We start from the raw sequence: 26,423 nt of genomic DNA on the forward strand, positions 1-26,423 counted from the left end.
TTTATTGTTAGCCCCCAGCCGGGGCCATGCCCACCTGCCAGCCTTGCCACTGCCACAGTGGCACTCTGACTCTGCGGCAACACTTTTCAGCACGCTGCGACAAAGCCGGAAAGTGAAAAATCCAAAACGGAAATACATTCATTTGCTTGTTTTACTTTTCCAATTCGAACGCCCGAGGACTTCCAGCTTCTTGGCAACATATACTGGCTGCTGCGGGGCGTCCCAGCTGGCCAGGGGCGTGGTGCCGCGGGGCAGCTGCCTGCTGCCTGCTGGTGCTACTGCTACTGCTACTGCTACTGTTGCTGCTACTGCTTCGGCTGCGGCTGTTGCCTTGTGCCTCGTGCCGCAGTCACGTTTGAAACATTAAAGTTAGATTTATGACTCTTCGGGTTATAAAATGACTTTAGATTGATTCCCGTCACATGATGACAGTTTTTCGTTTTTCATTCAGTTCAAGCCAGTACCGAATGCTTATGTGTATGCTTGTGGCATCTCTGTCCCTCTGTCTGTCTGTCTGTCTCTCTGTCTGTCTGTCTGTCTGTCTGTCTCTCCGTCTATCTGCCGGTCTGTGTGTGCGTTTATTCCCCGACATGGACATGCACACGGGCAAGACACGGCGCCCAAGTCATGGGCACCATGTGTACACAATGAATTTTTAAGTTGTTTATAAGTTCAGCACTGCTGTTGTCTCTCACAAGATTTGCTGCCTGCGTGTGTGTGTGTGTGTGTGTGCTTGTTTGGGCATTCTATGCCCATTCTGCCCGTTCTTGAGTGCGCCCATTGTGGCATTAATTTAAGTACGCATCAATTTCCAACCACTTGACATTTGACAAATTGTGGCGCAGCAACCACATTGACACACATAATCCAATGTACACACACACGCACACACATAATCACACCCACCCACACAATGGCCACAAATGGAAAGAGTGCATTCGCCCATTCGCCCATTCACCCATTCGCTTATTCGTTTATTATCATTTTAGCATTATCAAAGGCACTTTTTAATTAGTGAGAGCTGATTGATGGTGCTGCTGCCGCCGCTGCTGATAAAGAAATGTCATGACAGCAGCTGAATTTTCCGTTTTCCCCAACTAGTATACTATGCAAAAAAAAAAAAGCGCCCCACGTTGGGCGCCATTGCAAATGCGCGCACAAATAGCTAAATGGGCAAATGGGTCGCGCTCATTAGCGTGTCGTCCAGAACCGCATCGGCTGACAAAAGGAAGCTGGCCACGATAGATTTATCAAACATGGCCGCAGTTACTATATAAGGTAATTGAAAGTGGTGCGGCTGCTGGTGGTCCGCTGGGCGCCCAACGTGCCGCTGCACACATTGTGGCAATGGGCGGCTTTTCAGGCAGCAAAAGAGTTGCCGGCAGTTGGTTGCCTGCTTTCAGATTTCAAGCTCTAATTACGTGGTCATTAATTGCGCTAATTATTTTTCATTTTCTGCTCTTCGCGTTCTTTTTTTTTTTCTGCACAACCTCAACCTCAGCGCGCAAACCATCCACCAGCTGTCATCTGCCATGCGCCCTCAGACACATTTTCATTTTCATTTTCAATTTTCATACATTTCATTTTGCGTCATTTGCATGGCGCATTTCATTTTCTTCTTCTTGTTGTTGTTACTCTCTCTCCTCTCTCCAACTCAGACCTGCGATTCCCAAACAGTTTTCTGTTTTGCCATTTAATATTTTCTTACAATACCCTTTCCAGAGCTAATAATAATTGAGCAGCATTTTTATTATTATAATTTTCTTTTGGTATTATTATTCATGGTATTTTTAATGGGCAATTTTTAGCTCATTTCTCATATATTTTTAAGTTTTATTTTAAAAATTATTAAAATACTTTTTCTGGGATATTCTTAATATATTTTTATAATATTTTGAATTGTTAACAAACTTAAAGACTTTGGAATTTTCGCTGTTTTCTTCACGTTTGGTATTTTTCGTTTGTTTTGTTGGTATTTTCTTGAAGGGTATTTGCACGTCACCCAAACTTAAACATATACTTCACCCGCTGAGTGCTTTTTTCATTACTTTCATTTTCTTATGCACATTTCTGTAATAAGAAAATGCGCATTAGGTAATTTTCCTGGCTATTTGCACCATTCGCAATTTGTTCGCGAGTCTGGTGCTCGGCGCTCTGCGAAACTCGAGTTGGCTGCATGAAAGTCTGAAGAGGTAGGTAGTAGGTAGAATAGCTGCTCTTTAACCGCAACTGACCGACATTTTGTGTCGTCGTCGTTGTCGGAGCTGAAATGGGAGTGGCTGAAAGTGTGCCAACGGAAAGACGAACAAAGACAGTGTCCACCGCGTGGGTGATCAGGCCGCCTGCTAGGCGGGGGACTGTCGGTGTCACTGATAATTTGATAAAAATGACGCTGCTCCGTTTTACAGACTTTGCGCCAATTTTCATCAGCAGCAGCAGCATCAGCAGCAGCAGCAGCGGTGGGTTTCTTCTTTTGTATCATTAGCACTTTGTATTTAGAGCTGCCACGCCCACTGCAATTGTGGCTGAAATTGCATAAAGCTCATTAGATGTTTTGAACAAGAAGGCAAGTGCAGCTTGAATATATAAAACTAGAAGAAATTACCCGGCATTGCCCAGGTTAAAATAGAAATCCTGCAAATGCAAGTGGTACCGAATTTATTTGTGTTATTCACGCGAATTTTTGAGCTAAGCATAGGCGGCTTAGTTATCGACCAGCCGATAGTTAGTTAATAACTCATTGATATCTTTGACGTATAGAAGAAACCTTAACAATTAAATATTAGAACTTAAACTTAGCATGTGCAGTGAAGTACCTTACGAAATTAGTTGATAAAAGCTACTTAGAGGACACTTTGCTGGTGCTGGTGCTGTGTGAAAGAGAGATATTTGGTAAATGTGCGCAGCCATAGTTTGCTTTGCCATTAAGCAGCTGGCGCGAAAAACTTTTCGTTTCATTTGCTTTTGTGTTTTTGGGCTTGCCTCTCTGAGGGCCATTTTCGGCGGCTTGCACAAAACTTCAGAATTATTTCATCAAAAAATTATGTTTGCCCGTTCTCGGTGAGAGTTCCGACTTCAATTTGCAGTTTGCGGCCACGCTTAAGATGATAGCAAACATGGCGTGGCATGTTGACACAACGCGGCTCCAACCGGCCACCCAACAGCCTCCTAGCCTCCTGGCTGTCGATCTCTGTAGGAATAGGTATACCCCATGCGGGCACAGCCATTAGCAGTTGTTGCCGAATGCAAAGGCTGATTATGATTTATGCCACGACAGTTCCAGTGAAGACTGTTGCCGGGGGCAGCATACATAATCGGGGCTATTTTTAAAACTGGCCAAAAAGAACAGGCACACACAAGGCTCACAATGTGTCCTGGATGGCGGCACGTATCTAATTTATGCCATCTGACAAAATGCAAACAACAACAACAACAACAACAACAAGAGACCAGCACAAAACTTTTCACAGTTGCTCAGGCCATGTGCGGCATGTGTGTGTATGTGTGTCCCATAGTTTGTGGCATATCTAGTTATTTGAGTATCTGAGTGTTGCGTGATTTTGCTATCTATAAAACGTTTTGCTGCTGCCAAGTGCCTTGTCTAACTCTGCGCTGGCTTTAGCCTGACCAACAACATTGTCGGCCTGCGGGCGGGCGGGGGCTTGCAGAAGCAACGTCTCAGGGTTTGCTTTATGAATTGTATCTTTTACGGTGTTTTTGGGCTATATACTTTTGGTCGTTGTCTGGAACGTGTTTGGAAGTTGTTGTTGGTGTCGGACGTGGGCGGCGGGCTTATTGACGGCCGTAAATAGCCAGATATCATTGTTTATCTATGCGTGTGCCTGTATGTGTGTGTGTGTCTTGTCTCGATATTAAATACATATGCATATATATATAAATATATATGTATATATATATATATAAGCGATTTGCCTTGAAGCTACGAGCAAAATGAAGAAATTAATGGACAGTTGAACATGATTGCAGAGAATGCCGAATGGAGCAGCAAAAATTCTAATTATTCCCAAAATGTGATTGGGTTTTGTGATACGAGTTTTGAAATTCCACGCGCAAGTGGAAGATTCAATTAAATCATATTTAAGCACGTGTCAAGTAGTCGCCATTGAAACATATTTCGGCGATTTTGATGATTCTACCTGAAACTTTTATGTATTTATACATTAAGTTTTAAACGCATTTTCCCAAAAGTTCAACACGCTGTTCGGAAAATGGGGGTCAAAGGTTGTATGGCCAAATGGTCCGCCCAGCTTTAAATTTATTTAAAAATGTACATTTTATTTGGTGGACAAGTGATGTCTAAGCTGGAAGCAAACGTTTCCGGTCCGAGCCATGTAATACCCGCAATGTGTTTCTTTTCCATCTGCAGCATCCAGCTGCATGCAGCGCGATCTTCCGGAACGGAGCATTGCGTTGGGTATATGGCCGGGCTTAACGTGTCGTTTGGCAATTTGCTACGCTCAACCAGGTCAAGCTGTTTGGGGCTGTTCTTCAGGCAAATAATATGCATCACCTAGTATGCTACAAAATTGTATATGCCATTCAATCAACGCCACTTGACAACAAACACACACATGACAATATCTATGTCAGTGCATGTAAATATTATTTGACAACATATTGGCTACGGCAGCGATTGAAGTGACCGCAAAATCCGAACTGCAGGTGCCACCTAGTTGCAACTGCAGTTTGCAATATCCGTCCCTCGCCCGGCCGGTGGGCTGCCACGCCACGCCATGCCACGTATCGAGTGTGCGCTTAAGCACGTGTCAAGTGGTCGCCATTGTCGTCCTCGCCAATGCGCAAAGCGATTTCCATTTCCATTGCGATGCCCACATCCATTTCCATTTCCATGTCCAAGTCAATATGTGTGTCGCGCTGTCTGTCAGATTCATTTTGCACTTTGCATTTCGCTTTTCGCATTTTCCATTTTGCATTTTGCATTTTGCATTTTCCATTGGACTGCAGCGTCGTCATCGCAGTTGCCGTTGCATCGGCTGGCTGCATTAATCAAAATGTTGAATAAGAAATGGAATTGATTTCCGCAAGCAAATGTGCGATATTATTTAATTTTTTGATTTGCCTGCAAACGAGAAACGTTTTTCATTTTTACCACCTAGCCCCACCCACAAAAAAAGAAGGTAAAAATGGCAGCAGTTGCAGACGCAACAGCAACTGTTGTAATTGCAACAACAACAACAACAGCAGCAACAGCAGCAGCAGCAGCAACAGCAACAAAATGCATGAATTTCAACGAGCAGCTCGCAACGTCATTTATCTGAATCTGAATTGGCAGCGGATGTTGGGTGTAGGTGTTGGGTGGAGGCGTTGCCTGTGCGTGGACTGTGGCTGTCGCTGTTGCTGCCTTCTGCTGCTGCCTTCTGCTGCTGCCTTCTGCTGCTGCTGCTGTGCCATGGAAATGGAAGCCAATTGCATTACGACATGGCTCAAAAACCGAAGCGAATTATCCAGCTGTAAGCCTTTGCGAAGTAATTGAATATTTTAGACGATTCGGAAAAACGCTAACGTGAAAATCTTCAATGTCACATTGCAAATGGTTTCATATGGTTTCGTGCAAAATATCCTAAAGCTTCATGGTTTTTGCTAATGAAATACCTTATGCAGTAACTAGAATTACCAGAGCATGTTATACAATCGTAATACATATACGTTTACATGAGACTCGCCCACAAGGCCCACTAACAGAGCTCGAGTTTGCTAAAATTTAACATTTAAATAAAGCTGTAAACTGGTTTCACGCCGAACTGATTGAAGTCCAGTATTCTCGTTTATTTATCACTATTTGCAGCACCTTAAACCAAGTGAAACAGAACCATTTTTTGCACAGGAATAGTTTTGTTATGCATTACATACATTGTGGAAAGAAACATGAATCGCTTGGAGCTCATCCGTCGCATTTATGATTTGCATAACAGCTTCACGGATTGAAACTTAAGTTTATCCCAATCCGTGATCCGAACCAACGGCATTTTTTCGGGCTTGTAGCCAAAGCTAAAATTCAAATGAAAATAAATTCAGCACTATAAAGAGGGTAACATTTCGTGATCCATGTTACTGCATAACAGGTGCTCTGTTATAGAATCCAGCAACATTTCAGCACGCTGTTAAGTGGCTTTCAATGATAGCAGCAGCTACCATATGTTAATGCACTGCTAAAGAAGAAGAAATTACTCACAGTCAGCCAAAGTAAACGTGTTTACATTTTTTGAACTATCTTACTGCATGACATAACATAGCTCTGTTATAAAATCCAATAACATTTGAACACGCTATTAAGTGACTTTCAATGTTATCAGTAGCTCAAACATGTTAATGCGCTGTTAGAAATATGTATAATATATGTATACGTATCATAGATAAACAATTTCATGGTAGAGAAGACGAAGTTACTTAGAACTAGTCAAAAAAGGGCACAGCATGAATTTTATATATTCGTAATATGTTTATCCTTTTCCACCCCACCCCACCTCTTTGCAAATACCTCAAACTCACCAATGCGACGTCATTTTAAGCTGAGTGCTGTAAATCTAGTTAAGATGCTGAAAAATGGTCCATTTAAGCTGGCTGTGTTGACATGGCTAGGTATAAAGCAGCAACTGTGAACTGCAAGCTGCGAACTGCGAATTGTAACGCCACTTTAATTGATTGCCAGCTAAGTGTTCCATGTTCGTCGTCATGTCCCGGTGTGTCCTTTTTGCAGACGAGTGCATTGATTGGCAATTTTACCAGTTCCGACGATTTCAACTGGCAACTCGACTCAAGTGCAGTCCATTATGAAAATTTTATTTGTCCAAAAAAGGAAAAAAGTGAGAAAAAAATTGAATGAAAACAGAAAAAGAACCAGAGAAAATTGAGAGCTTTCATTGGATTGGTATCGTGAAGAGCTGGTCGGGTATGCGCTAATTAAACGACCAGCAAAAATATTTGTGTGTGTAGGTGTTTGTGTGTGTGTGTGGGGTGTACTACACTCTGGTGCGGTTGGTCGAGATATTGACTGAGTAATGTGAACGGGCCACTTATTAACTTGCCATAAATGGCCCGAAAGAAAAGAAACGAAACCAGACGAAACGAAAAGATACAAAACGGAAAAGCCAAGGAAAATTCTCAGAACAGGTCGTTGCACGTTGATAGCTGTGCGGCTTCCTTTAGCCTGGTTTTCCACTCGGCGCATTAGCAGCTGCAAAGTGCAAGTCGTGCAAAGCTCTTCTCTGTAATTGCTTAGAGCTAAGGCTAAGAGCTGCCGCGACCAGTCGCTGCCAAGGCACGCAGGAAGCGTTCCTATGCAGCCCACATCTTACGCACTGGTGCAGCAGCAGCTGCAGCACCTTCCGCTTGCACTTATCACATATCATGATGGCTGTGTGTGTGTGTTTGGTATGTGTGTGTGTGTATGTGACTCTGGAACTGACTTGGCCCGGCCTAACTGACTCCCATTAGCCGCATGAGCACGCGTTAACTTCGTTTCCAACAATAATGAAAGGAAACGAAAAATAAGAACAAAATAAAGCACACCGAAGATTAGATACCCTCGTAGTCGATTATAGTCTTCTAAACAGAAAAATGTTCCACACTAAAGATAGTTTTTCGACCGATTTTTTCTATATCTATATCTATATCTATATCTATATCTATATCTATATCTATATCTATATCTATATCTATATCTATATCTATATCTATATCTATATCTATATCTATATCTATATCTATATCTATATCTATATCTATATCTATATCTATATCTATATCTATATCTATATCTATATCTATATCTATATCTATATCTATATCTATATCTATATCTATATCTATATCTATATCTATATCTATATCTATATCTATATCTATATCTATATCTATATCTATATCTATATCTATATCTATATCTATATCTATATCTATATCTATATCTATATCTATATCTATATCTATATCTATATCTATATCTATATCTATATCTATATCTATATCTATATCTATATCTATATCTATATCTATATCTATATCTATATCTATATCTATATCTATATCTATATCTGTATATTTACCTGTATCTGTATTTGTATCTACAACTGTATCTATATCTGTATCTTTTTCTGTATCTATATCTCTATCTTTATCTATATCTATGTCTGTGGCTTTCTCTGTGTATATATCAGTATACGTATCTTTACCTGTATTTGTATCTATATCTATATCTATATCCATCTGTAGTTGTGTGTGTGCTTCTATCAGCTTATGGTATTTACTGCAGTTGCCTTTGTTTTTGACTTTAATTTGACGCGGTTCTTTCTGCTGCTGCCATTTTTGTGTATCTAATTTCAGCTGCGCATTTTATGTTTTTATTGCTTTCATATACTTGCAAGCTATTTGTTATTTATTTATTTATGTTTGTCTGTATGTAACATACACTTCCTTACTTACTGACAGCGGCGCCCACTGCCCCGCCCCGCTTGGCTCTGGTGCCTTGGTTCGCTTTTGTTTGGTTTCATTTCATCTCATGCCAACTTATCTTCAATGCAAACGGGCTCGAAGGGGCGACTTCTCCCAGAAAAGCGGAGCGCAATTCTAATGGGAATTTAAAATTTTTCTCCATAAAGATGTTGTGCTGCCTGCCCGCTTGCCCGCCTGCCGCTTTATACCTCCTTCTACTGTTCAGCCTCACAGCTCTGATGCTGTTCTTCACTCCAGTTCCTGTCCAGTCCTTGTTTCTTGCATAAAATGAAATTGTATTGCATTTTTCTTTTTTTTTTTTTTTGTACTTTGCCTTCGCCAGCGCCTTGCTTCGCGTGCGTTGCTGCTTTATGGCTGGACACACAAATTGCTGCCTCAGCAGTAGCAACAGCAGCAGCAACAGCAGCCGTAGCAGCAGCAGCAGCAGCAGCAACAACTACAGTTTGGGACGGGTTCTGTCTTGGGCTTCGCATTTTATGCCAGTTTCATGCCGCTGGATCCACTCCAATCCACACCGCACGCCCCCCGCGCAGCACTTCCGACTCGCCACTCACTCGCGAAACACAATAGAAAATCGCAATTCGTATTTTTGGAGCAACAGCGAGAGAAACATGAAAATTTATGATACATTTGCCGCTTCGCATCGTTCGTGGACGTTGCTGGACTGTGCGGGCGGGGCGGGGCGGGGCGAGGCGGAGTCGGTAGGGAGCTCTTAACTCGTTTGTGTTATGGCAAGGGCTGCTTTCAAATTATTTGCGTTAAATAAAATGTTGATAATTGTAATGGAATTTTGTATTAGATTTTCCACAACTGAAAATCCGTTGTGATGCTAACGAATTTTCAGAATTTCTCTATGCTAACAAACACGGCACGCATCAGAATAAGGCATATCTCAACTGCTGCTCAGCTATTTTTGCTCATTTATTTCGATTACTTTAGCCAAACACTAAAATCAACTAAGTAGCTCAAAGCTAGGGCTAAGCCTAAACATAAACAAACAAATATGCGAAACTTTAATACATGGGACGGCCAAAAGACTTTGCCAGACACACACACTCATATGAACTATATGCATGTATGTTTATCTATAAATTTACAAGGATAAGCATGATAAAGGCTTTCAGCACATATATACAGCTCAACAATGTAGAGATTGTGAAAATCAGTCTGTTCAAAAATACCTTAAGCCTGGATGCAGCAAATTTGGTTGAACGCGTTTATTAATGTAAATGTTTTATTCTTATCTATATTTATAAAAGAGTAGGTATAGGCCATATCCGTTTTTAAGCCTAATGCTCAATAAACATACTAAATATTTTATTTTCATAAACAAATACAAATAGAGGACAGAAATATGTTAGCTAGCGTCTTAGACTCATTTAAATTCAATCGATAAAAACGCCTTGAAGATGCTAAATTTGAAAACAAGTTCTTTCTAACCAATAAAAGGTAACGATCACACGATACTCTGCTTCCGAGTAAATATTCCAGATTATATATTCCTACTTTCATAAGCCAGGCAGGGTCCTAATCACTCTGCGAATAGGTAAGGGCAGCCTGACTGCGCAAAACTCTGCTTTCAATATGCAGACAGACCCTTTATCACTTTGCGAGCAGAGTATTAAAATCTATTTGAGGCTGAAAGATAACCTGAAATAATGTCTACGATTCAACTTCCATATGAATTTATTTTATTTATTTTTTACTGCGTCCTCAGTTATTGGCGCAAGGGGTACAAATGCCATTAAATAGTTTTCCGTTCCGATTTGCTTGCACAATGGCAACGGAACAGACAAACAGGCATGAAAGGGAATTGCGATGGAAATGGGATTGAGAATGGGACTGGGAGTGGGAGTGGAATGTACGAAGGTGTGGGAGGCAATGGGTATATGCCTTTATCAATTTTATCTGTGAAATATTTCCGAAACATTTGCCATTATATTTGCATTAGTAGCCACAGCTTCCGTTTTGCCGTTGCTTAACTCTGCTCTTGTATTTGCTGGCGGCGTCAGGATCCTCCTACTCGACACGCCAGTTCGACGCCAGTGAAAAGGAAAATGGCCAGTTGTATAAAAAAAAAAAGAAAAAGAAAAGGAAAGGCAAGCCAAAGCAAAAGGAGAGCAAAAGAATTGAAAGGAAAGCAAAGCCTAGACCAGAACTATATTCACTGTACGCTTTTTGTTGCCTTATTCCCAGGCGGAAACTGCTTATCACACATTTCCACACAGCCACGCAAATTCACACAAGTGCGGCAAACGAAATACAATACAAAAAAAAAAATGTAAGAAAATGAAGAAAAATACATATAACAAGATAAGAAAGCACGCCGCAGAGTAAATACTCTCTTAGGCTCTGTTGATATATAAGGAGAATACTTATATATACTATGTATACTATATGTACTATAAATACTATGTATTTCACATACTTTCTGATAAAGTAGCCTGATCCGATCCATTACAATATATGTACTGCCTCCAATAGATGGTAAGACCTATATTACATGCACATCGACTCGCGTACCACTGCGGTTCATGAATATATATGCCTTATGCGGCCGAATGATGTCTGCTTCTATGCGTTACACATTTCATGTCCAAATAAGAATATCCTCTAGAAAATAATAAAAATGAACGAAGAAACAAAGTTTCGCTGTCCGAGGTGTAGAGTGCCTGGCCAGGAGCTGGTGGAGTTGCCCGAGGTAGCCTGCCTGCTGGTAAAGTAATAGCGCACAAAGAATGATGCGTAGACATGATTTCCGTGCGGTTGATTTCCCGCACTGCTCACAGCCTTCACGCAGCCCACAGTTCTGCCTCTCTATCCCTCTGCCCTTCTATCCCTCTCATCCTCTCACCCGCTGGCCACGCTGTTGCCTGCTGCAAAACTATTTGCTTGGGGATTTAGTTGCTGGTACCTTTTTGTGCGTATACGTAACATCTTATCTACATGTCTTCAGTGGCTACCACTGCCAGCTGGTGCCGTGCCCGCTGCAGTCGTCGTCGTCGTCGGCGTCAGCATCTAAGCTGGCAGCTGCCTGAAGTAGCATGTAATTCATCTTATTCCCCAAAGACAACTCCGACGACGATAAAGACGCTGAGGCAAGTGGCGCAGGCGAAGCCTCAACCTGAGGCTACCAATTCCAGCTAGTTTCGTCTGCCGAACCGCCTGCTTGCTGCTAGATATAAGCCGGCGGCACAGGCTGAGGCACTGGCAAAGCCGTTGGCGTTGCTGTTGTCGCGATGAGCGGGCGTCTCCATTGGGACACAAATGGCATGTGGCACAGCTCAGTGGGGCGCAGGATGGCAAGGCACGCGCCTCATTACTTTGAGTCGTTACGTGTCGAGTTTCAGCTCGAGTTCGGGCTGCCCGTCCTCAACCCGCGCCCTACCTCATTGCCCGTTGAGCTCTTGCATAAAATGCGTAATGAATTTTAGATTTCATTTGAATGGCTGAGCGAAAAGTTATGGTCGGCAAAACGAATCAGGCTTAATAACGCACCTTTTTCTTTTTGTGACCTATTACAAATTTAAATGCACTTTACGAGCAGCAAAACGTTTATGTCTATGGCCAACAAGTAGTTTAAAATGTATTCAGAGACGGGCAAATTTACCAAATCAGATTTTATTCAGCTAAAACATCAGCCGAAAAACTTAACATAAATCTATATTCTTTATTAATTGAACTCCTGCAAAAGAACTTAGAAAATTAGTTTGACGTGAGTCGAAGTAAAAGCAACACAAAATTGCACATAATTTATTTATTTTAGTAAAGTATAAAGCAGCTTACATTTTAAATAATCATTTGGTCTCTACGAGTTTTAAGACTGAAATACACCGTCCACAATTTTGTTCATTTTGAGTTCAGCTCCTTTAATAAATAGTATACGTACAACTAAAAACAACTAAAAACTTAACAGATGTGAATAATTTCGTTTGGGTGCGGGGGCTTTCAGACTCGTAAATGTTGCTGCTTTTTTTTTCAGCCTTAGACACATCATTTTTCTTCCTCCCAACAACAAAAAAAGGAGGAAAAAATGCAGGCAAAAAAGAAAATACGACAGATAAAAAGCGAAATAAAAACCGAAAAAAAAAAACAAAAAATAGCTAAGGGAACTGAAATTTTTTTTAAGTGCTTTTACAAAGTTCCTTCACCTCAAGTGGTCGCAGGCCGCCCTGCCACGCCCCAAACCGTGCTAATATTATTTTGAACATTTATTTGCCAACGAAAAACGAATCGAAAATTGCGGGTGGGAGTAGCGTGTATGTGGTGTTTGTGAATGTGTGTGTCTGGCTGTAGAGGGGGCTATTGGCAAGGGGTAAATGGCTCACTCAATAAGAAAGGCGAACTGCAGCAGCAGCAGCAACGGACGGCTGGGGGCGTGGCAGTCAAATGCATTTTGGGTAAACATTTGGGTAGCGTGGTGGGCGTGGCTTCTGGCTGCCGGCTGCTGGCTGCTGGCTGCTGGCTGCCGCCCAGCTGACGTTAATCGTGCACAAGCTTTTGGCAGCCAAACGACTGCGGCTTAGCTGATGCTACTTGGCAAAGGTCAATAAACTGTGCGAATCCAAGCTGCCCCCCTTCAACCCCTTCCGCAGCATGCCACCACAGCGTAGAAAAGGTTAAAAACTGAGCTGGCTTTTCATTAAGGCCTCCGTTCGGAGACAAGCAATATACGAGCGAAATTTGAAACATTTTACAACGCGAATTCTTAAGTTTTTCAATTTGTTTGTCAGGTGTGTGCGTGTGTGTATTTATATGTGTCTGTTTCCCTGGGCATTTTCATTCATTACACGCACACACACTCAACTCTTGACAACTCTCGAAAACTCTCGACAACTCTCGACATATCTTGACAAAAATCTTACAGTATGGAAGAGCAGCCACCTCAACCGATCGGCATGGAAAGAGACAGCGCGACTATCATTGTGAATGGATCAGAAGTTGTAGCGGGCTCATCTGGGACAAGCGTACTACCAGCTGTGCCAGATGATCGGCCCGGGGTATCGGGTGTCCATTTGCTGCTCATGTGCTTGGATACGGAGCGTCATGTTACGTTCCATGAGGGTGTCATTGATAACGAGGGCATGAATCGGCGCAAATCCAAATGCTGTTGCATTTACAAGAAGCCGCATGTCTTTGGCGAGAGCTCCTCATCATCGGACGATGAATGCGAGCATTGTTGCGGCCATCCCGAGGTGCGTCTACGTAATCGTCTAAAAAAACAGCAACGGCAACAGCAGCAACAGCAACAGCAGCAACAGCAACAGCAGCAACAGCAACAGCAGCAACAGCAACAGCAACAACAACCGCAGCAACAGCAGCAGCAGGGTAAGCTTTGCCAGTGCAAGTGCCATCATGGCAGCCAACATGCTGCCCCAGCTCAGGATGACCCCAAGCAGGGCACTGAGATAGCTGGTGACACTGGCAGTGTCAAGGCCATTGCGGAACAGCCAATGCAGCCAAAAGCTCTTATTTCGGCAACCTCTAAGTCTATGCAGCTTTGATTCCCGCCGCAAGACGGCAACAACAACGGATTCATCCGACGCATGAGTCGAGGTCATATTAAGCTTTAGCTTATTTCTTGTGCAACTTCGGATATTGTCTATGCTCCGTTTAAATTGTCTAGTCCCCACTCAACTGTATAGTTTGCTATCCATTGTTAAATTTATGATTAAATAACGCCATTTGACACGGATTTGGTGTAAGAATTTTCACGGCTCATTAAGTCACTTTAATGCAAGCAGAGGCTTCTCACTTTTTATATTATTACAAATTTTGAAGCCCCCGTCTCCCACTTTAAAAAGTCCATATATTGTTCACAAATTAATAGTCGAGTCCATATTTACATGTCCGCCTCTCTCTTTCGTCTTGGAACTGGGTATAGGTTTGACATTCCACTCTAAGCCCTGCAAAAAAGCTGCTTGTACTTGTAGTTATTCAGGCTATCTTGGCCAAACTCGTCTTTTGTTTTATATTCTCTACGAGCCCTTATATATAGGCAAGTTAATATTATATCATATATATCTATCATGGGAACGACCAGACAAATATTGATTTCGTTTGTAAAAAGCTGTTCTCTGTTTTCAGGAGGATATATTGTCAAGTTTTAGCATGCTACTTACATAATGACAAAATCGAATCATTATCTGAGCACTATATCATTTATGTTGGGTTTTCGTTTGAAATATCTTTTTGTTTTTCCGGACATCGTAACCAAGCTCAGCAATTACTTATTTTTAATATGTGTGCTATATGAAGAGTCGAACGGAAAGAAGGCTTGTGTGTAGGCTCACATCTATGAGACACATTTTATATTTAAGCTTCTCCGTGCAAAGATGGTTGGCAGTTTTTATTTTTAAAAAATTATTCTATTCATTTTGAAAATTTCCGCAACTAAGTACACCATATTGAATGGAAGCTAATTGCTTGATTTGCCGTTATCCGCTTAAAAGCCTGCGGTAAGGCCAAAGATAGCCGGATATATGTGGGTGGGCTCGCCAGAGCCGCATAGACCCAGCGGCAGCCGCAGGGGCAGCCACAGCTGCTACATGCTCGCCATTAGTCAACGCCATGCCACGCCCACTGTCCACGCGCCCCTATTGATTGATTATGCGAACTGTCTGCGTGAACTTATAAATAGATTAATGAACTGTTGCCCGTTGCACTCACTGTCCGAGCGCGGGCGGTTAAATAGGAAGGCGGGGCGAGGCAGACGGAAGATGCCAAATGCCTGTTGTCTGCTGCAGTTGTTGCTGTTGGCTGTTTTGAGATGCTGTTAAAGTTGGTTTCCGGCCTCAGTTTGTGAACTGGGCTGTTTCAACTTTGACACGTGGCAGCAGCAAGTCTCCAGAGGAGGACCCTAAGCCGATTAAAATTATGCAATCGTGTGCATGCATATCCCCTGCAAATCCTTCCATGGCGTGGCACCAATTCGCTAAGACCGGAGAGTAAAAAAATAACCAAAAATAAAAGAAACAACAAAAATGGCAAAAAATGGAACGAAACACATTTGCTTGCTCCGCGCGCTCTGCTTTTCCCATTTTTCTACTTTTTTTATACCCTGCATCAATCGAAAACGAATGTAAAAAGGGTATATTGGTTGCGTGAGAGGACATGTAACAGGTAGAAGTTTTCTGCGAGCCTTTCAAGTAAACATCTGTCTGTCTGTCTGATTGTCTGTCCTTTTGGCAATCTGTATAAATGCGTCGCTCCTAGCTAGAGACTTGAATTGAAAAGATCGATGCCAGTGTATGTGTGTACCTTTGTGTATGAGTGTATAGAAGACAGTAAGAATACGTTCAACAATAACTCGGCGTTAGGCCATAGGGTATCTGCCAGTCGAAGCCTCCTTTTTGCTTTTCCCTTTTTTTTTTTTATTTTTGCCAAACTTTGAACCCTTTGCGACTCCATCGCGCTATTTGTTTATATATGTGTCTCTGTGTCTGTGTTTGTGTGTGTGTGTGTGCCATTAAGCCACATTTTAATATGTGTTAGTGTGCTGTGTGCCGTTAGTCGTTTTTATGAGGTCTCTTGGCGCTTGATTCCGCGGCCCAAATGCTGCCAACCGCATTTGAAGTGGCTGCTGGAAATGAAATGCGCTACAGCAAACAGTTACCATAGTTTGCATAACTCAAAACCCGCCCCCCCTTCCCCTATTCACACACACACACATGCACAAACGTATATAGAGTATTTATGTAAGTATTCCATACACATAGATATATGAAGACATGACTCGCCTCCCACAAAGCGAGACATACATATGCATATGTAGGTTAGAAGGGAACACAACGAATTTTTTAACTTGGTCAATGGGTCGCCCGGTCGGGATTCGGCATGCGGCATGCGGCGGCATGCGGCATTCGGCATGGGACATGCGGAATGCGGAATTCAGGGTTCGGCTGTCGGGTTTGATGGTTTGATGGTTTACTGGTTTCTTGCTGCTTAATCGAGTCAAACGCTTGGGATTCACATTGAATTGGTTGTTGGCCAAAACACACAAATCCTTACGATTTGCAACTGAGGAAGTTTTTTCTGTTACGTCTGGTTGAACGTTTTAAGCAATTTAATGAAATATATTATGCTAGCGAGCATTACCCGGGTATCATATTTTTGTATATATTTAAAGTCAAGCGTATTTACGTATTCTTTTATAATTTAGAGCTTTCAAATGAGTACAAACTATCTTCCGTTTTGGGTGTATTTTCTGAAAAGTGTCTCGAATAAGGATTCCCCCAGCTTTGCTCAGAAAAAACTTTAACTTGCAACTTCAAACAGCTCTGAAAGACTGGTTCATATTTTTGCATGCTTCGAATGAGAATACACGGCTCAAGCTTGTGTTAACCCGTTGGGTATGTGTGTTGATTTTCGGTTCAGTGTATTTCTGGCTGTTGAACAAGCAATTTTATCAACTTTTATGCGCTCCTCTGTTCGGGGGGATGTCCTTGTTGTGCTCGGATACCAAAAGCCCCGGCCAGGCGGGGCTCAGCTGTCAATGTAAATGTTTCCTGTTTTCGTTTGCCATTTTGCAGGCTCCCATTGATGAGGTTGGGCATTTTGTGTTGGGTAGTGCTCGTTCCATTGCCGCTGCAGTGGCGCTCTGCTGCTCCCATTTGATGTGTTTTAAAATGCGGCCCATAAATAACGGTAATGACAGATCCTGACATCGCCATCGTCCTTTGTGCCCTCGTGCTACAGTTGACAAAAAACAAAGCGAATGCGAAATCGCAATCACTTTCCAGCCAAGCTGTGACCGCCCTACCCCTCCTCCACCTTCAAGCACAGCCAAGCAGCAACTGAATCGCTTGTAGAGGCTATGAATAAGTCGATTACTAAAACAAACTGACAGCAAAAAATAAAAAGGAAAAACCCAAAAAAAAGAAGCCAAAACAACAAACGCTGCAACAAACAGCAGAACAGAGTCACGCACAGGACTCGCTCCTCGGCTATGGCTGGCGACTGGCGTTTGCCACGCCTACTTCCGGCTGGGTGCCGGCTTAAATTGGACAGAATTCGTATAATTTTTGATACACCAGCCGTATTAAAATGAAGCGTTCCCTTGTGGGTGTTAAGTGCGTTTACATAAGTGGAAATTAAAAAGAAATTATTCACTTTGGCATATTTTCATTTTTCTTAACAACAATAAAAAACAGTCAAAAGCTCAGCTCTATTCCCGTCTCACTCCCACTCTCTTTCTCTCTCTCTCGCTCTCTCTATCTTTAATTTTTGCCCTTTCGCATTTGTGTAATTTTTGCGGTTTACCTCATTATTCGTGTACACACCCCACACTCCACAACAGACTCCACTCGGAGCAGACCCAACCTTCAATTGTGGTTTATTCTGCCCTCACTTGGCCATTGGCCTTCTCCCTTTTTATATTTTTTATTTTGTTTTTTCGTCCTTTGTGGCATCCCTTTGTCGGGCTGAATGTCTGTCAATGACAATGTCCCTGTCATTTTGCGCATTTTATCACAGTATTTAGCATTATTTTAATTGTTGATTACAACCTCAATGTCAATGGGCATTGTGGCAATAGATGTCGGCCAACTTCTCTCACCCATTTTCCACAACTTTGCCACAACGTTGAGGATACGAGGGGACAGGCATCACCTGCTTAATGACAAGCCAGAGTATTGGCTTGTTAGTCGAGATATAACCAAAGCTTTACCTCAGCTTATATTTATGTATATTTACATGTTTCTCAGCTTCTGTCATGGAATACTTTAAACTCTAGTCAAGTGCTGAAAAACCGTTTGCTCGATTAATCATATTTTAGACATCAGTTGTCTATCAATGGGTAAATTTAAATTGCTCTCAAATCGCTTCATCATAAACGCAGAATCACGTCAAAAACGCTTTTGCATAGATTATCGACAATGAGTTTTTCGTTTATTGCATAAGAAAAACATTTCTCGCACTTGAAGTATACACGTGAAGAAATTTTGATGCACAACCTATGCCGCGAGATTGGGTGTACTTTTCGAAAAGTGTGAAACATGTCATCAATGAATTTTCAGAAAAGGTGCATTCAACTGTTTTTCGAGAGTTTGTTAAACTTGGACTTTATGGTTTTCTGCGAATTTTGTCAATTTTGCATGCAACTGTTGTGCTCGATTTTTTTAAACTTCCAGGCAGTTTGGTCAGTTTAATGGTTCTTTCAGTTAGCACTGTGCGTTGAATATCAATCACTCAAGCAGTCAGTCAGTCAGTCAGTCAGTCGGTCAGTCAGTCAATCAGTCAGTCAATAAGTCGTTCAGTCAATCACTTTTTGACTATTCCGTATTATAAATTACATATGCTAAAGAAGCTTGAGCCAATTTGAAAGCTGTAGACGAAAGATGCCGCATCCCAAGCCAAATATATTCTAATATCTTGTGCGTTTTTCGATTACTTTTGAGAGGCCCAGTCTTATTTTGGCCCATTTGTTACGAATTTTTAAAGCTTGTTCACTTTGTTTGGCATTCAACTGCCTTTAAGTAGTAATTTCTTTAATAGGCACATAAATAAATATCAGGCAGTGGCTGGAATATCACGCTTGTTTCATATAATTGTTATGTATGCGTTATAAATTTTGCAGCATTTTCGGTTTATTTCATTGTTGAAGATGGGGTCTGTCAATTGTTGTTGTTGTTGTTGTAGAGAAGCTGTTGCAGGCACAGAGGGGCACGCTCCATGTAGACCAGGCAATAATATTTGTCACCCCAAAGAGTACGTACTGCAAAATTATTGACATCAAAATTACAAGCCTTGTGTGTGTGTTGCGTGTGTATGCTCTGAATGTTGGGTTTGTGTGTGTAATGTGTGTGTGTGTGTGTGTGTGTGTGTGTGTGTGTGTGTGTGTGTATTGTGCTTATGGCTTTGTTTGCGACGTGCCCTGCTTTGCTTTAATGCCACAACTGCCGCACAATCAGTTACAGTCTCAGCTGTCAATAGATTGTTGACATTTTTCTTTATATTTTCATATCTCATACACACACACACACACACACACACACACACACACACACACACACACACACACACACACACACGCACGCACACACATACACACACACTCGCATATGGGCCGTCTGTCTGGCTTGGGGCCCACTGTGTTGCCCACTTTTTGTGTTTACTGCTAAAATCTGCCAATTTACTCGTTTACGTTTAGGCTTTATGCCCAGAAAGGCAGCTCTTCTTCTTCTGCTTCATCTTCTTGCTGTTGTTGTTGTTGTTGTTGTTTTTGTTACAGGGGTTGCCTTCTAGGGCTCTTCTGTCGGGACCAGCATGTATGTATATCGTGACTGCGGCCCCTTCTTGTGGGAAATTAATATCTGTGTCATTTCTGTTTTCTCTTTTTTTCCTCGTTTTTTCTTCCTTTTTTTTTGGGTTAATAAGGCTAAATTGAGAGAATGTGCGACGCACTTAATTATCATCATATTTATTGTCTTTATTTATGACTGAATACAAGAGAGAGAGAGAGAGAGAGGCAGAGAGTGGGACAGGCAAGGTGGAGCTGGAGACCCTGATGGCACGCGTGGCATAAAGCGAGCAGTTTCAGTTAAGGTTTTTATATTTGCGCTCCCTTTTTTTTTTTGTTCACATCTTTGTGATACGGTCACATTATTTGCAATCATTATTTGTGACACCTGCGCATTTATAAAACAAACAAAATCTCTTGAATTTGAATGAATTGTGCACAATTATAACAAAAGGAAATGCGGAGTCCTTTCAAATGACCAGCCCAAAAATATAAACTCATTTTGCTTTTAATTTATTGCAATTAAAAGAACATCCTTGGAAATTTCCCCCACAAATGTGGAAAATTGGTGGAAACGCTACAAATTAATTTAGAAACTTTTAAATGCAAAACCGTTTGCGGCGTATTTGGCTGGCGGATCAAATATTTCTTGAGCATAAATTTCATAAATATTATTAAAAGATTCCTGAGCGGATTGAATTCAATCGAATTCCAACTCATTTTCTAATATGGATGTAACTTATATTATACACACATTTGCTTGCAGCTTATTTAGCGCAGGTTCTATCTGACGGACTTCAAATACATGTACTCCCTCAGTGGCTTCTAGTTGTCTAATCTCATCGAATGACTCGCAAAAGTGTCCGGGCCTTGACAGACCTTTCGGTGTGGCTTGACTTTACCTTTAACTTTTGCCACTCCCTTTGCCCCTATGCTTTGTTTGGCCTCACCGTAGACTTTATCAATAATTTGACTGCAACTTTTTTATTTCAATTTAATGGCTTTCCAACATGGTTTGGTAATTAATTTCCCGTTTATGCGGCCGGCTGCATCGCCCACAAAAATCGTAGCAACTTTTTATAGGATGATAGCTGGCAAATTCGATTTTTTTTTTTTGTTCTTTTTGCTGAATGACGTTTAACTTTTCTTGTTACGAGCAACTTTTGGCTTTATTGCAATGCCATTTACAAATCTGAAACTACGGGTATACCAAGCTTTCATATTAAAATTCAAATAAGTGAAACTTAGAAAATTAATTTTGTTGGTATTTAGTATAAAATATTTCATTTGACTCTGACTGACTGACTGAACAACTGATTGAAGGACTGATTTCCCATTGCCAAGAGGTTGAAAGCTGCATTTTTACTGTATTTACCACATTTGGTGTGCGAAGGTGCAAACTTTTGAAAATTTCACCCGTAAGTGTGGAAACTTGGTGGAAGATGATTTTATGAAACTGTTTCGTCCGCTATCCAATCGGCTTCTCACTCGTTTTCAAAGATATGTTATTTCTGCAGGTCAACTAACCTGTATACTAGCGGAAGTTGACCGGTTTTGCACGGGCCAAGGACTTTTCGTTACATTTAACATACAAATTGTTTCGCTCTTCCACCTGCGCGGAATCAAATATGTCTCTGTCCCTAAACCTTTGCAAATGTGGAGAACTTAACATTGGCGTCTATTTATATGCAACAAAATTAACCTTTAGAAGTACATAATGTATCTTCTACTAGATATTCAGTCAGTCAGTTGATCAATCAGACAATTAATCGATCAGGACGAACATTTTGCCCATAAAGATGTCCGTGTGCAAAGTATTTCATCGCACAACAAACATTTACATTTATAAATAAATATAAAATATATATTATAAAGAAACCTAAAACAACAAAAGCTGGCAAAGAGCACATCCATCATGTGCATAACGCTGGGTATCTTTCGGATTGCCTTAGATGTTTGCCTTTCTGGGAACGCTGGCAAAAGTTGTACGCAAAGTAAAAGTTAAATAAAATCTGTTCGCTGCTTTACTGCTGAAATTTTTGCCCAGTCAGAAATGTTTTGCTGTTTGTACAACCTTAAAACAATGGCAGCAACAGCAGCAGCAACAACAACAACAACAACATCAATTACAAAGCGAACTGCTTTGGAAGCACCCAGGTGCACAACTGCCAAGAAAAGGAAAGAATATAAAATACAGCAAAAGCTGCGACTAAAGCAGAATCAACAGAATTTACATAACAAAAAAAGATACGTTGAGATGTGGCGGCGACACGTGCCGACATAGCTATATGCTATACACACAAACACACACTCACACACACACACATACACTCCATTATATATGTATATGTGTGTATATGCATACATAAACACGTTGAGTGGCGGCCAATGGGCATGAAAGTCTTAAGCAAGTGTTTGCGAAAAATTGTTCAAGGGTCGTCGTCAGCACCAACAAGTCGGAGACTACCTGCCAGGTAAATGTATGCATGATCATGTCTGGATTAACTTAATGAAAGCACAGAATGCCACAACAACGACAACAACGACATCTACATGACTGAACGAGCAGCGAACAGAGAACAGCGAACGGCGAACAGCTGATGGCAGAAAATGTTTACAACGAAAGCGAACGATGAAAATTCCGTCAGGAAACGTTAAGATGCCAAAAATGTCTACAAAGCCAGACACAACACACACACACACACACACACACACAACACAGTCTTTAATCAATGTGTGTGTGTATGTATGCTCTTTATCAGGGAAGTTAAACTATTTGGTAACACATTTGTAAACATCAATATTTAAATGCACACATATATTAACAAAACAAGTAAGAGGTTCTAGTCGGGAGCTCCCGACTAGGGGATACCCTGAACCCTCTTCTTCCAACATTAAATGCATATATATATTCCATTTTAGAAGCTATATGTCACGTTTGGTGACTCTAGCTATTATTATTTACCAAAATTCCCCTAAAAACAGGATATCGATATCGATTTTTATCGATTGCTTGGAAACGGAGTAAGTTATCGATTATCGGAAACAAACTCGATCTGCGCGGGAGCTAGGAGCATCTACGTCTAAAATCTAAGTCTAAATCAAGTCTCTAGCTCTTATAGGTTCTGAGATCCTTGCTTTCATACATACGGACGGACGGACGGACAGACAGACGGACACGGCTAGATCTACTCAGCTAGTTATGCTGATCAAGAATATATATACTTTATGGGGTCGGAGTTGCTTCCTTCTGCCTGTTACATACATTTGGCTTTCGCACAAATACAATATACCCTTATACTCATTTTTAATGGGTTCAGGGTATAAAAATCCAAACTTCGTGAAAATCAGATGAGTTTTGGCCGAGATATGGTGGTGGTAAATTTTGACCCATGTCTATATACGAATCTTGGGGTAAGATTTGGACATGAATTTTGACTAAACAATCGGTGTCGAGATTTGAATGCCAGATTAATCTAGAGGGAAAACCATGAAGAAAAAGCCAAACTTCGTGAAAATCGGATGAGATTTGACCGAGATATGGGGGTGGTCATTTTTGACCCATGTCTATATACGAATCTTGGGGTAAGATTTGGACATGAATTTCGACTAAAAAATCGGTGTCGAGATTTGAATGCCAGATTAATCTAGAGGGAAAACCATAAAGAAAAAGCCAAACTGGGTGAAAATCGGATGAGATTTGGCCGAGATATGGGGGTGGTCATTTTTGACCCATGTCTATATACCAATCTTGGGGTAAGATTTGGACATGAATTTCGACTAAAAAATCGGTGTCGAGATTTGAATGCCAGATTAATCTAGAGGGAAAACCATAAAGAAAAAGCCAAACTGGGTGAAAATCGGATGAGATTTGGCCGAGATATGGGGGTGGTCATTTTCGACCCATGTCTATATACGAATCTTGGGGTAAGATTTGGACATGAATTTCGACTAAAACCCTGAAGAAAAATCCTATATCATATATATATTCTATGTTAGAAGCTATATGTCAAGTTTGGTGACTCTAGCTCTTATTATTTACCAAAATTGCCGAAAAACAGGATATCGATATCGATTTTTATCGATTGCTTGGAAACGGAGTAAGTTATCGATTATCGGAAACAAACTCGATCTGCGCGGGAGCTAGGAGCATCTACGTCTAAAATCTAAGTCTAAATCAAGTCTCTAGCTCTTATAGGTTCTGAGATCCTTGCTTTCATACATACGGACGGACGGACGGACAGACAGACGGACATGGCTAGATCGACTCGGCTATTGGTGCTGATCAAAAAAAATATATATACTTTATGGGGTCGGAGTTGCTTCCTTCTGCCTGTTACATACATTTGGCTTTCGCACAAATACAATATACCCTTATACCCATTTTTATGGGTTCAGGGTATAAGAATCCAAACTTCGTGAAAATCAGATGAGTTTTGGCCGAGATATGGGGGTGGTAAATTTTGACCCATGTCTATATACGAATCTTGGGGTAAGATTTGGACATGAATTTAGACTAAAAATCGATGTTCAAATTTGAATGCCAGATTAATCTAGAGGGAAAACAATGAAGAAAAAGCTAAACTTCGTGAAAATCGGATGAGATTTGGCTGAGATATGGGGCTGGTAATTTTTGAGCCATGTCTATATACGAATCTTGGGGTAAGATTTGGACATGAATTTCGACTAAAAAATCGGTGTTTATATTTGAATGCCAGATTAATCTAGAGGGAAAACCATAAAGAAAAAGCCAAACTTCGTGAAAATCGCATGAGATTTGACCGAGTTATGGGGGTGGTCATTTTTGATCCATGTCTATATACGAATCTTGGGGTAAGATTTGGACATGCATTTCGACTAAAAAATCGGTGTTCAGATTTGAATGACAGATTAATCTAGAGGGAAAACCATAAAGAAAAAGCCAAACTTCGTGAAAATCGGATGAGATTTGACCGAGTTATGGGGTGGTCATTTTTGACGCATGTCTATATACGAATCTTGGGGTAAGATTTGGACATGAATTCCGACTAAAAATCGGTGTCGAGATTTGAATGCCAGATTAATCTAGAGGGAAAACCATAAAGAAAAAGCCAAACTGGGTGAAAATCGGATGAGATTTGGCCGAGATATGGGGGTGGTCATTTTTGACCCATGTCTATATACCAATCTTGGGGTAAGATTTGGACATGAATTTCGACTAAAAAATCGGTGTCGAGATTTGAATGCCAGATTAATCTAGAGGGAAAACCATAAAGAAAAAGCCAAACTGGGTGAAAATCGGATGAGATTTGGCCGAGATATGGGGGTGGTCATTTTTGACCCATGTCTATATACCAATCTTGGGGTAAGATTTGGACATGAATTTCGACTAAAAAATCGGTGTCGAGATTTGAATGCCAGATTAATCTAGAGGGAAAACCATAAAGAAAAAGCCAAACTGGGTGAAAATCGGATGAGATTTGGCCGAGATATGGGGGTGGTCATTTTTGACCCATGTCTATATACGAATCTTGGGGTAAGATTTGGACATGAATTTCGACTAAAACCCTGAAGAAAAATCCTATATCATATATATATTCTATGTTAGAAGCTATATGTCAAGTTTGGTGACTCTAGCTCTTATTATTTACCAAAATTGCCGAAAAACAGGATATCGATATCGATTTTTATCGATTGCTTGGAAACGGAGTAAGTTATCGATTATCGGAAACAAACTCGATCTGCGCGGGAGCTAGGAGCATCTACGTCTAAAATCTAAGTCTAAATCAAGTCTCTAGCTCTTATAGGTTCTGAGATCCTTGCTTTCATACATACGGACGGACGGACGGACAGACAGACGGACATGGCTAGATCGACTCGGCTATTGGTGCTGATCAAAAAAAATATATATACTTTATGGGGTCGGAGTTGCTTCCTTCTGCCTGTTACATACATTTGGCTTTCGCACAAATACAATATACCCTTATACCCATTTTTATGGGTTCAGGGTATAAGAATCCAAACTTCGTGAAAATCAGATGAGTTTTGGCCGAGATATGGGGGTGGTAAATTTTGACCCATGTCTATATACGAATCTTGGGGTAAGATTTGGACATGAATTTAGACTAAAAATCGATGTTCAAATTTGAATGCCAGATTAATCTAGAGGGAAAACAATGAAGAAAAAGCTAAACTTCGTGAAAATCGGATGAGATTTGGCTGAGATATGGGGCTGGTAATTTTTGAGCCATGTCTATATACGAATCTTGGGGTAAGATTTGGACATGAATTTCGACTAAAAAATCGGTGTTTATATTTGAATGCCAGATTAATCTAGAGGGAAAACCATAAAGAAAAAGCCAAACTTCGTGAAAATCGCATGAGATTTGACCGAGTTATGGGGGTGGTCATTTTTGATCCATGTCTATATACGAATCTTGGGGTAAGATTTGGACATGCATTTCGACTAAAAAATCGGTGTTCAGATTTGAATGACAGATTAATCTAGAGGGAAAACCATAAAGAAAAAGCCAAACTTCGTGAAAATCGGATGAGATTTGACCGAGTTATGGGGTGGTCATTTTTGACGCATGTCTATATACGAATCTTGGGGTAAGATTTGGACATGAATTTCGACTAAAAATCGGTGTTCAGATTTGAATGCCAGATTAATCTAGAGGGAAAACCATAAAGAAAAAGCCAAACTTCGTAA

At 41.0% G+C, this 26,423-nt stretch overlaps 1 protein-coding gene across 1 annotated transcript; it reads left to right on the forward strand.

Annotated features, from left to right (window-relative positions):
• The first annotated feature begins 13,282 nt into the window (after positions 1-13,282).
• Positions 13,283-14,193, forward strand: LOC115764346 (mediator of RNA polymerase II transcription subunit 15). Its single transcript, XM_030707304.1, has one exon. The coding sequence runs from the start codon at positions 13,362-13,364 to the stop codon at positions 13,995-13,997; it is 636 nt and encodes a 211-aa protein (XP_030563164.1). The 5' UTR covers positions 13,283-13,361; the 3' UTR covers positions 13,998-14,193.
• The last annotated feature ends 12,230 nt before the right edge of the window (positions 14,194-26,423 follow it).

The sequence above is a fragment of the Drosophila novamexicana genome, unplaced genomic scaffold (assembly GCF_003285875.2).
Source record: "Drosophila novamexicana strain 15010-1031.04,08,12 unplaced genomic scaffold, DnovRS2.1 tig00000820-arrow-pilon, whole genome shotgun sequence".
Taxonomy (NCBI): domain Eukaryota; kingdom Metazoa; phylum Arthropoda; class Insecta; order Diptera; family Drosophilidae; genus Drosophila; species Drosophila novamexicana.

Coding starts and splice junctions, on each gene's coding strand:
- LOC115764346 (XM_030707304.1), top strand. CDS start 13,362: ATGGAAGAGCAGCCACCTCAACCGATCGGCATGGAAAGAGACAGCGCG.